At 38.5% G+C, this 13,109-nt stretch overlaps 1 protein-coding gene across 1 annotated transcript in view; it reads right to left on the reverse strand.

The window, feature by feature from the left end:
- Nucleotides 1-13,109, reverse strand: part of me1 (malic enzyme 1, NADP(+)-dependent, cytosolic) — a 122,378-nt gene that overhangs the window by 59,553 nt on the left and 49,716 nt on the right. Inside the window, exons 2-3 of the mRNA XM_015388394.1 lie at nt 12,525-12,658; nt 7,096-7,245 (exon numbers count right to left, since the gene is read on the reverse strand). Of these exons, the coding sequence (XP_015243880.1) occupies nt 7,096-7,245; nt 12,525-12,658 (284 nt within the window). The remainder of the gene's footprint in view (nt 1-7,095; nt 7,246-12,524; nt 12,659-13,109) is intronic.

The raw sequence follows: 13,109 nt of genomic DNA on the forward strand, positions 1-13,109 counted from the left end.
GTGGCCGGTGAGTGTATATACACTCTGCGTATACAAAATGACAAAGTTTGTCTGAGTCTAAAGTCTAAGTCTTCTTCAAAACATCCTTCAGTACTGAAATGTGGTCAGCGCTAAATTGCACCCTATACTTTCTGTTTACTACAGCCATGTGTGACAACGCAACATGGATGACGAGGTATGACAGCTTTGCGGTGTTGGGTTAATTCGCTTCAAACCAAATTGAAACACCACAGCTTTGCATTTCCTTTTTTTTTTTTTTCAAACTTTGAAAAATTTGCTTAAAATTTGCATTTCAGGTGAATCAAAACACGGCTACTGTGTCACTTTCATGTTGCAAAGAAAAACACAAACTATAAAAAACAGCAGCAAATATTGTAGATCAGTTAGTGTGATGTCAAAATTAATCAGTATTGGTGGATCTAACCCCTTACTTCTATAAATCCAGAAGAAAACGAAGACTCACCCTAGCCTTCTGGATTACTGAATGCCAACCTAAGTTTTATTTTCTAGATTCTGACGACAGCAATCGGCCAAGTCTTCAAACTTAGACAATGAATGCACTAATGGGACACCATCATAAATCTCCATCAGCAAGATGGATTGGTTACTGTCATTTAAGCCAAGGAGCCCCTTTAATAGGGAGTCTTACATGGAAAGGAGCAGTATTAGTTGATTTAGATGGGCTATATTTAGCAGTGTTGTGTAAACATAAACCCTGACCAAACAAAAGTGCTTTCATGCTAAACTTTATCCTTTCTTTGGCAGCAAAACATAATGATTAATCACTGGTGAAAACATTCACCTGTCAAAGGAGACACAGAAGCTTTACTTATGGTGAAAACAGACTCGAGCTGTGAAGAAAACACACCAGCTCCTTAAAGGCCAGGTTGGTTAAAAGATAAACAAATTAACCAAAATTAGAATATCCGCTCATCTTCCTGTGATGTGAATGTTTTGGCACTTAATGGCGCTTGGCCTTTAGCCTCCTGCACTCAGCCTGTGGCTGGAGTGTTTGGTCCCAGTGCAGCAGATTAACTGATGAAGTCAGTCAAGACAAGGAAAGACTGGTTCTTCCAAACAGAAAAGTCTTTATACAGGAGAGGCTGTGATTAGAGGGCTAATCTGCTACAACGGTGGTCTGGAGACATGGACACACTTATTTGCTCATAAGGTGACATCAGTAATCCAATAAGAGGATTTCTACACATATGCAAGGGAGAAAAAAGTCTCATCATGAGGAGGATATTTTAGTTTTTTCTGGGGGGTTTTCTCTCACAGAAACAACAAATAGAGACAAAAGGTGACCTCTAAAGACCATATAAGACTCAAATTGGTTTGGAGGATCTCAGACTGACACATTTGATCAGGTTAATGTCAGAAATGCAGTTTCTTTTGCTTAGATCTACTTTTCTTGCTTTATAATTCATTCAACAGTCAGCATCAACTTTAGCTACGAATTTAACTTCATGTAAAGCTTTGTTGACCTTTAGATGGCTTAGTCTGTTAATGTAACCTGAGAGTCAGAGTTGGACTATATTACTTTAAGCATAAATCTTGTCAGAAAGTTCAATTAAATCATTTTTTCCCCATCTTGTTTCATTAAAATGAATCACAATTAACAGAAGTTACTTTTACATTTCAATCTAAACCCAAAGTGCAACTAAACCTAAGCTGTAAAACATGCTTGTTAAACAAATGAACAGCTCTACCACTGAAAATATAACAAAATGAGCTAAAGTATTAGTTAGGAGGGCATCGATAGTTACAAGAAAAATGTATCTGTTGTCATTTTGAACAACAAAACAATATGGGGTGCAAAACTAGTTCAAAAGTAAATGCATCAGAAACAGCAAATTATATAAATTTATAAAAAATGTATTCTATTTTATTCTATTTATTGCACACTGCATCTGATTTGATACAAGATTAAAAAAGAACTTTCATTGTGTGAATGCTGCAATTCCAGATATGATTTCACACTTTAATACTTCTTCAATACCATATTCTTGAACATTTTACTTCCTATCTTTCAGCTACTCCTTTTTGTCTTCAATAAGATAATTTTTACTATTTATTTTGCTGTTTCTGCTATTTTATAAAATTTCAACTTATTTCTTTCAATTTTGGCTTGGTTCTGCTCTGTTTCTGGACAGGAATTAAGCTTTTCTGTTTGCTGTTACTTCATAACATGTCTGCTATGTTTCTGCGTTTGGCTTCAGCTATTTTTAGGAAACTAATTAGACATTGTTGTTTTTTGCCATTCATACCATTTCAACAGCTTTTGCTTTAAATTTCTGCCATTTTCTCCTTATAGCCTACAGTTTACAGCATTCACACTGCATTTTCGCAGGAAATGCAACTTTTTCTAGTTGAAATAGTTATACTATAAAATAAGACAGAAATTTGATTAAAGTTTTTAAAAGATTACAAGAAATATTTGAAAAAATAAAAATATGTAATTATTGTGAATAAACTAGGAATGCAACAATCAGAATTTTGCATTTATTTACCTTTCATAGCTAAAAATAGACGATGTAAGAAGCCCAAACTGTTTTAGTCTTCTAGCTTAGACCAGTTAATTAAAAGAAAGGAAAAAAAAGGATTTTTCCAATTTTAAAGCAAAGACTAGACCATAACAGATTCCAGTTTTTAAGCATCATTTGAACCATTAAAGACTGTAGAAAACACTGGTTCGTTTTCTACAGCTCATTACTCCTCTGGTCTTCCTCCATTTTCATTCATTATTGACTTAGTGAATGATTGTCTAATCACCAGCAATCTCCCCACAGTCTGCTTGCAGTATGGGATCTATACTAATCAGAAATGGATCATAGAGGGGTGGAATGCAGCCCTCTTGACTATTCCTGCATTACTTTACTTTTAGCATGTATTCACTTTAGGTTTTAACGAGCTCCTGGAAACTTTAACCTCCCACTGTTGTTGATTTGAGACTTCCAGAGGTACCGCTCTGAGATTTGAGTTCAGGCCAATTGACTTTAAAATGATAATTGAGATGCATCATAAGTCGAATTTTAATAATGCCCCCTCAGAAATAATAAACATTTCCTAAAGAAGCTGTGAACTCTGCCACAATCCACAGCTTTTACCTCCACACACACATAACTGCTGAGGTGGAGTGTTAAAAAAAAAAAAACTCTTGCAGGCAACTGAGTGTGAGAAGATTAGAGAAAGCTGCAGATATTTTCCAGTAAGTCCTTCAGGGATGGAGAAATTAGGAGCTGTTGAGTAACAAAAGTTACATATTATGTGCAAAGGACGACTTGGTTTGCCAAACATCTAACCGAAGGCATTTCTAAAAAAAAAACTGTTTGGGAATCATTAGGAAAACTGTGATTTAACAGCTGATAATTAGCACCAAATTAGAACGCATGTGAAACCACTAAATAAAGTAAAGAAAGCTAAATGCATAATTGGAGAATGTCCTCCAACATTTATGGCTCCTTAGAACCTCACTAAGGATTTTTTTGAAGGATTTTTCAAGATTTTAAATTTTATTAAACAGGTTTATTGATTATAAGAAGAAGTGGAATAAATTCATCATCCTCTTATTTCTATGAAACAGCAGTAAGTGAGTACAGGATGCTTCGAAGGACAATTAACTGGGGTGGTCTTTCTCCTTTGAGCCCTATTAGAGTAAAAGCACTTGAAACCACATGAAGCTGGTTAGGGCAGATCCAAATAAAACACTGTGGACCTGGATGGGGAAACAATCAGCTTTTGGTAGCTGCAAGGGGGGAGGGAGACTGCTGTCATGGAGCAGATGAAGTTCTGTGTGGGTTAACACACTTCTAGGGAAGGTTTTTGCACGTTTGTGTGTAGGAGTGTAAAAAATGTGTGTGAAAGTGTGGGGAAGAAATCTGATTGTTTATTGACATAATTTTTCCAAATCAGAGCAGGGATCCCTGATTTTTCTCAGATATTTCTGTCTTTTCCAACAGAATTCTGTTTTCGGGTGAAACCCAACAAGAAAGGACAAGGTGAGAAATGGTTATAACAGGATACAAACAGTTCACATAAGACTTCAAGTCACTTTTAAAAATAGGCTTCTATGTTAGAGTACCGAGGAAAAGCAAGACTTTTTTTTTTCCTTACAAGCTGCGTCCATAAAGTTTATATAGAACTAAATCTGACCTTTCCAATGAAGTCAGAACTCTGACAAAGCTGCTAATAAATACTATTATGAGCAATTTTAATTAGGTAAATACTCTCCGGATGCATTTTTAATGTTTTATAAAATGTAGATTCAAAACGGTGAGATGGGTTAAAGCTCCATGGCTTGCTTTCCACTCACAGGTAGTCTCTCCCCCCTCTTGTGGAACCATTTCTCCAATCAGGTCAACTTTTGTTACTTTGTGGGAGGAATCAACCAGAGAAAAAAAATCTGATGTGTTTGGCTACTTTTCAGGAAATCCCACCTCTCAAAACAGTACTGTTTTCTTCCTGTTTGGAGCAGCTGATCTCTATTTATCACTGGATTGCTGCTAGACCGAAAAAAACTGAAGTCATCTGCCGCCATCTTGGTACTCCCCACTTTCACGGAATCGCGCCATAAAAATAATCAATACATGTATAATACATGCACATCATCAGTTAAGCACTTTTGGCACATCATCAGGTAGTGTTTGTGTGCATGTGTAATATTCTTGATATCTGACTACAGTATTATTGTGCTCCATTAATGCACTAATCTTGTTGTGATGGATTTGTATAATATGTTATATTACATAATTTATAGACTTCATGGAATTCATTCTGAATATGCAATGTGATGTTTCTATTTCTTTACCAAACATGACAGTAATCTACAGATTCTATGAAAGGGCAAGTGTGTCAATATCATTAATTTAAGTCTTAAGTCCCCCTGAAAATGAGAAAATCATTGTTGTTTGATGCTGTAGCGCACATTTTGTTTACATTCTGACCTGTCTAACTAGGGAGTATTTCCGTAAAAATTCGAAAAAATATCAACTGGACTTGGTTTCCAAGATTTGAAGACGTTTCGCCACCTCTCCAGAAAGCTTTCTCAATATATTAAATAAATAGACATCAATGGTTGGAGCTAGTAACCTTAGCAAAGTATGTACTAACTTAGAAACTGCCTAGCCTACCACTAGTTGATTTTCTAGCCTCTCCAGTGGTAGTTTTAATCCTCATGGTTAATGTTTGCCTAGCCTCGTGAGACCATCCTTATCTCGCGAGCTTTCAAGGTTTCACTCGGAGATCAGTCTGGAGACTCACCGATAAAGAAAATTTGGAGCCGTTCACCAAACAAACGTCCAATCAGCGTTGGCTTTGAGGCGGGTTGAGGTGTGACGCAACGAGAAGCGCGACAGTTCAGTCTAAAGAACATGGCGGCTTCAGCCAATGAAACTAGGGTTAGCGTGGCTATCGAGCAAGTTTTATCGGAATTACAGAGTATTTCTTCACTGAAAGAAGAGCAAAACACTGCTCTGGAGGCTTTTCTCAGAGGAAAAGATGTTTTTGCTCTTCTCCCGACTGGTTTCGGCAAGAGTAGCCTGGCTTGTGGTTGTGTTTTCGTCGTTGCTCTGTTAGTACGTCATATGCTTCGTTGATCTGATTGGTTTATTTGGCCCGTCTATTATAAACAGAGGCCAATCAGCTAACCAGTATTTTCACCCCTTCCCAAAATTACTTCAACGGAAGGTTTCCAGATGGATATGCGGAGCAAATCCATCTGGCGGAGTCAGGTTAATGTTTGCCACCATCAGTCATTTTTATTAACCTAAAAAACTGATTCTCACCTCAACAAAGAACAACATCTATCAGCAGAGCATGATAAGTCATTTCCTTTCAGTGGGCTGCACTTCCTACAAAGCTGGTAGCAGCAGTGGAATAATGTTCCTGAGCAAGAAGCAACAAAAATGATGACAAAACTAACAGAGCAATGAAGGACTGCTGCAAGGAACTTACTAACAACCATGTATGTGGGGCAGAAAAAAGTCAAACAACAAGGGAAAACAGCATCATCTCCTTTCTTTTAAGATGTTTTTTAAGGCCATGAGGGAGAAATAGTCACAGTTTCAATTATTACGTTCAAACAATAGACCATTTGAAGAGGTAGTTAAAGATAGGGTTAAATTAACCAGAACAAAAACTGAAAGCACAAAACAGAATGGTCCATGGTGGGATCAAAAATTATCATATCATAATATTTAGCAAGACTAATTCAAAAAACAATCACAGCAAATTAAAATATCAGACCTGCTCATTATTACACAGTGTCCAGGCCCATCCAACTCCTGAAGGGATGGTATACAGTACTTGGTTCACAAAAATAATACAAGATTTTACCAATATGTATGAGAAAAATCAAGAACGAGAATTTTCCAGTTAAGATTTCATAATTCTGTCATTGAGATCTAGTGTCAGAGAAAATAATTTAAAGGTATAGTGGAGGATGTTCTTTTTCTGGGTGGATCATCAAAATAAATGGTCCTCCTAATTGTCAATCATTCTGGTGATATGTTTAAGTAAGGCGCCGTCCTACGTGCTCGTCCCCATTTTCACTTACCGGTGGTGAGTCTAACATAGTGGAAAAAAATGTAAGTCTTCCCTTTTAAAGTAAGCTTGTATGATTGAATAGCAACTTCTAAACAGAGCGTGCATGAGGAGAAATAGGCTCGTGCACGCTCTCACACATGTCTAATAGGCGTTCCCTCTCGGGAGCGGGAACAGGGTTGTGCACATGCATTTTGTTAAAAGAGGAGAAGGCGGGCCTTTTCAAAAATTTGCAAAAATCCTCCACTATACCTTTAACACTCAGTGAAATCATTGGATCATAAAAGCCAACTGTGCCAAAATTACCTTTAAGAAAATATCCCAATACAGGAACATAGTCTATAGCAATATTTAGCAGTTTTCCAGATTTAGTTAAACAGGATGTGTGAAAAGAAAAAAGAAAAAACATGACGTGCTTCATTGGTGGATAAAAAGCCAAGATAAACAAGGGAACATAAAACTAAACCAGCAGAAAGAAAACAGAATCCCACAAGAGTAAACCTAGAAGTATCCTAATAGACCATCAAATAGCTGAAGAGTAGAAATATGACCTACCTTGGTCTTCTGAAGATGAGGCCATACTGCTGGCAGGCCAGACCCACAGTGGGAGTGTAGATGATGGGCATAAACCTCTCTACGTCTGAATTTATAAGACGATAGAAGAGCTTTTCACTGCGGTCCATGAGCCCAATCAGGAACACATATCTGCAAAAAGTCAGAAGTAATTTATTAGTCTATTAGTGATACGAAAGAACTGTTTGTTTTGTGTTTTTTTTTTAACTCTCAGACATACATATGGATGCAATCAATAAAATACAGAAAAACACAGACTTCAATAATTGTTCTTCAGAAATCAGAATGTAAAGGCATTTTTGCTGTGGTTCCAAATGACTAAAAAAACAAGATGAAAGTGGACTTGCACAGCGCTGACACAAGCTCTTTGTTCTAAAATATGAGCGGGAAATGAAGGCATGTGTAGGACCCAAATTAGGCACCGTAAACCAAAAAAAAAAAAAGCTTGATCCCTAATCAGAGATGTTTCCATAAAGCCGTGAGCACAAGGTGCCTGTTGTTGAGAGGAGAAAAACCCTGCAGGCTTTGTCTGTTTTACATTAGGCTACATCTACTGCACAATACTGCTTTATGGAAATCTATTTCTGTTATAATCATCCTAGTCAAATCATCTTATATATTTATCACAATCCTGTTAATATTTGCTATATGTCAGTAAACTAAACAAATTTATGTTCTTACAGAGAAGAAAGAAACCCAAACTGTGGTTTAAGAAACAATAGCATGAAAAATATAAAGTCCTGTGTTAGTGAAAGTGAAAGTTAGTGAATTCAAATTTGGGACGAAATGCATCTAAAGGAAAAGTGGAGTTACGTACAAAGAATGAGCGGCCTTCACTTGCAGGTCATATGACGTGCTTTATGATAGCCAGATAAAGGCAACAGCGAAGAAAAGTTTTCATTCAGTTAAGGCAGTTGGCCAAAATAAATCCCATTCTCTCCAGAGATATTTTAGAGAGAGTAATCCATGCCTGTATCACTACCCAACTAGATTACTGTAACGCACTTTATTAACTCCAGAGAGTGCAAAACGTTGCAGCAGGTCTTTTATCTGGCCTCCATAAATATGAGCCCATTACCCCAATTTTAGCCTCATTACACGGGCTCCCTGTACATTTTAGGATTCATTTTTAAGTTCTTTTATTTGGGCGTGCTTCAGTGGTGCAGTGGTTAGCGCACATGACCCATACATGGAGGCCTTAGTCGTCGACGTGGCTGACCCGGGTTCCAATCCGGCCTGTGTACCTCGTGTCTCTCCCCCTCTATTATACCCCCTTTCCTGTCAGCCTACCGTCCAAATAAACAAGCCAATAGTGCCATAAAACCCCCTCCCCCTAAAGAAAGGTCTTCTTTTAAAGTCTCTCGATGGTCATGCTCCATGTTATCTTTCTGAGTTGCTTCACCCTCATGCACCCTCCCGTTCAATCAGGTCGGCCGATCAGCTGATTCTTGAGGTGCCAAAAACTAAACGGAAGCTTAGGGGATATCGTGCTTTCCATGTGGCAGCTGCAAAAATGTGGAACGACCTTCTATTGCAAATTAAATAGTCTACTTTGTCTGATTTTAAACCGCTCTTAAAAGCTCATCTCTTTGCAATGGCTTTCTAAAATGTGTGAGATGTTGATTTTAGTCTGTGGTACATTATTTCAAGTACTTTTATATTTATTTTATTATAGATTTCATAGTTCTGATTTTAATTTTGTCTTTTATGCTTGTATGTAATCTGTGTAATTGTGTTACATTGTTTCACTTTACAACACTTTGGTCCTTTGAGAAATGTTAAAGTGCTTTATAAATGAAGTTGGATTGGATTAGATGTTGAAACTGTTATCATCTTTATTACACACACTACAAGGTACTAGGTACAAAAAAACAAAGAAGAAAACAGGAGGTCAGAAACAAACCTCAATGGAAAAACGATCTAGAAATAAGTAAAAATTTCTCAAATTAAGTGCATTTACCCTTAATCTGAGTGTGAAAATGAGATGGTTTGCCAATGGAATTAGTATTTTTACTCTTAAAATAAGATATTTAGAAAAAATGGACTTGAAATAAGACAATGCAATTTTGTTTTCTTATTTTAAATCTAAATTGTCTTGTTCCATTGGCAAAATGTCTCTTTTACCTCCTCAATCCAAGAACAAATGCACCTATTTTAAGAAAAAATGACTTCTCTAGATTTAGATGTTTTCCAGTGTTTTGATGAAGCAAACGTGTTTCTTTAAACAGAACTGAAGTGAGTCACTAGGCAGTAGATACAGTATGAAAATTCTACACAGATACAGTATGTAGGTACACTGTATATACGCGACCATAAGAATAAAAACTATAACTAAAATTAATTTATTTTAAAATAATCTTTGAAGAAAAAAACTTAAAATGAAATAAAAAGTCTTAAGAAGTATTTATGGGTGATGGTGGCTTCGGCTGAAGGAGTTTGCCCTGCTATTGGAGGGTTGTCGGTTGAAGCCCCGGCTCCGGCATTCTGTGTTGTGTCCTTGAGGAAGACACTTCACCAACATTGCCTACTGATGGTGGTCAGAGGGACTGGTGGCACCAATGCACGGCAGTGAGCCCCAGGGCAGCTGTAGCTACAATGTAGTTTGCCACCATCAGTGTGTGAATGAATGGATAAATGAATGCGCTTTGGTCAAGTCTCCTGTTTGAAAAGGTACTATATAACCTAGTATTTACCATTTTACCAAAACTTGAAAAATAACATAAAAAACTAAATCTGAGAAAACAGCAAAGCTACTCTCAAAACCTATTTTCCTAGTTTCATTTTAGGATTGCAGTTTTAGTTTTTTTGCATTTCAATTTATGAAATGTGTGTTTTTGCAAAAACAGTGGAACAAAATACCCCGCAATATTTTCTCAGAAACGGATGATTATTCACACAGGATGTGAAGGTGGGGGGTAATGTGCCACAGATGATGTTTTGTGAAACACACTGAAAATGCAACCTCAGCATGTTTCCTGTTAGATCAAGTACTGAGCAGAAAACTCAGGCTATAAAGAAATTAGAAAAATCAAACCATTATTATATCTTTGGAAAATAAAGCATATTATTTATTTTATTAGAACCTTGTATAAATAGTGATCAACTTCCCCATACATCAGCTTTAATGTTTGATAGACTGAAGCGCTTTTAAGACCATCATATAGTTTACTTTGGTCTTAGATTGAGCCCCCAATACCCACTAAGGTGGATTTTTACTACATGAGCAATCCATCCATCCATTCATCCATTTTTCGTCGTGCTTATCCCTGCTGGGGTTGCAAGGGGTGCTGGTGCCTATCTCCAGCTGTCCACGGGCAAGAGGCGGGGTCCACCCTGGACAGGTCGCCAGGGAAACACAGAGTCAAACAGGATAAACAACCATTGACACACACACCTAAGGAGGATTTAGAGAAGCCAAATTCGCCAAACGTGAATTTGGACAATTTGGCAGTCATGTTTTTGGACTGTGGGAGGAAGCCGGAGTACCCGGAGAGAACCCACACATGCTCAGGGAGAACACGCAAACTCCATGCAGAAAGACCCCGGGCCGGGAATCAAACCCGGAATCTTCTTGCTGCAAGGCAGCAGTGCTAACAACTTCACATGAACAATCCAAGAGAGGTAATTACCACAGGAGCTATATAAGCTGCTGCACTTTTTAAAAACAAAGCCCCACTTTAAAAAGTCATCTGAACTATCCCTTTAAATTAGAAATGGATGGTTTTCAACAAGTAGTGCCAACTGTAAGGGCTTTTTATAAACTGGTCTTAACCCACATGCTTTTAAAATCTCGAAGTTGATGAGTTTCCTTAACAAAAAGAAGAAAAAAAAAAAGTGTTCCAACTTCCAGGATAATTGGAACGCTGCCAAAATCCCCACATCAAGTTCTAACAAAGCGCTGCGGAGGGCTGTTGCTCAACTGTGCACTGGGGAATGTTAAATAAATGGTTGGGAATTATAAAACGTCAGATACTAATCGTACCTTGGAAGCAGGAATATACACACTGCTGTTATAAAGCAGCACAATGAGGACATGTAGGTGGATTTAGGCTTATCAGCAGCTTCAGATGTTTTTTTCAGGTTTTGTGGAAAATCTTCATTTAGAGTGAACTGGTCTCTATCACAGTTTGGAACCCACCTCTCCTGGTCACTCCATTACCCAGATCTCCTAAATATGCTAAAAAAAACTGAGAACTCTAATAAAAAACTAAATAAACTCCTTTAGTACAGCCGTCTGTGCTAACAGAGGGTTGAGAGTTTGAAAGACATCTGTAAACAAAGCAGAAACCAGAGCGCTCCAAAACCCCCTGAGACGGGGACACTGATAAGTCATGGGAAACCCTGTTTTAAGACCCCGATTGCATGTATTTGCTATGAATTAAAACGAGAACCAATCGTTCTTTTTTTTTAGACTTAGAATAAATCCCCATCTCCCTGAGAAAATTTAGCATAATGCAGTTTGGGACGTGCAGCTTATACCTCTGCTGATGAGGGGCTGGGTCCTGATGACTTCAGCTGCACAAGAGCCCAAACTGAAAGGTTAAGCTTTCAGAAATGTCTATTGTGTAACGCTTACAGCTACGAGAGGTTGTAAAGCATGCAAGCATTTATTTAATCACAGAGGACTTTAAAAAAACAGAAAGGGAGGAGTAAATGGAGGAGCAGTAGAAATCGAGCTGGTGGAAGAGAAGACGGATCATCTCAGAGGACTGATAGCTAATCTGCCGTCTGTGTTTTGAAAGGCTCCACATGAAGGATCTGGTTGCATAAACAGAGGATCAGATGAGATTTAGCTCTGAAGCCTAGTTTATGCTCAGGAACCAGCTCGTCTACGTGTGTGTAGCAGTTAACGCAGACATGCCCCCCTTCCGCAGGCACTCTGGTGCACCTCTCCAAAATTGTTGGTGATAGCAGACAGCGATAACATTGCAGGGAGGAGAGAAAGGAGGCCTCTGATTGGTCAATTCCACATCCGACTCATGAAGATGGACCAGCTAGAAGTAGAAGCGAGTCTGCAAAGAAGTGAGGAAGTACCCACATCGGTACGACTCTCGTTCTCCACACCACAAGGACAGCACATATGTAAGCTATTCATGGAGGGAGATCGTGCCAATATTTCTCCTATTTCTAGATTGATCAGCTGCATCTGAGTCAAAGTGAACGTTGGTCGAGTTGCAGTTGTTGAATGACCTCCGTAACCGGAAGAGAAACATGCCACCCACCAACAATCCTAGCTAGTTCATGAAGCAGACATGGAGCAGACCAGGGTTCGAAATTGAGCATAAATCAAAAATATCTGCTTCATATCTGCGACAAGCTAACTGTTAGACATTGGTGCGGGAGTATAACCAGCCCCTTACTCAGGATAACATAGTGAGTCTCTGGTAGGTTTGTCTGCCTGAGTCGCTCACCTGTCCAGGTCGTCTCTTTTCATGTCGTAGTTTTTGAGGACTCTGAGCAGCTGGAGGTCCTGGCTGATGAAGCAGGGGGGCACCAGGCCGTGGATTCCCAGCTGGAGACGCTCCTCCAGGGAGAAAGCATTTCCCTATAGGGACAAATCAACATCATTCTGTGTTACTGACAACATCGTAACATGCAGGGATGAGTGGAGGTCATAGACAGATGCCCCTCAGTGAAAGGCAAAAATATTCATACCCATTGCACTTCCTTTTCTCTCTGTCAACGCATAAACTAAAGCCTCAGTTGGTTACATTGGGGTTTTATCTAAAAGGGCGTCACATTAAAGGAAAACAATTTTTGCATTTTATTTCTTAACACACATCTGCAAACGTAGAATGCATCCACCCCATTCGTAGAAACAACCTTTGCTGCAGCTGCTAGACCTTTAGCTTGGTCTGTGGATTAAGCTCAAGCTCATTCAGATTGGAAGTCGAGCACCATCACATATCAATTCTTGCCATAGATTTATCCAGAAGTTACCTTCATTTAGACCAGGGGTAACCAATTAAAAATCAGCGGGATCCGAATAAAGAAAA

This window comes from Cyprinodon variegatus, unplaced genomic scaffold (genome assembly GCF_000732505.1).
Source record: "Cyprinodon variegatus isolate N-32 unplaced genomic scaffold, C_variegatus-1.0 Scaffold422, whole genome shotgun sequence".
Classification (NCBI taxonomy): domain Eukaryota; kingdom Metazoa; phylum Chordata; class Actinopteri; order Cyprinodontiformes; family Cyprinodontidae; genus Cyprinodon; species Cyprinodon variegatus.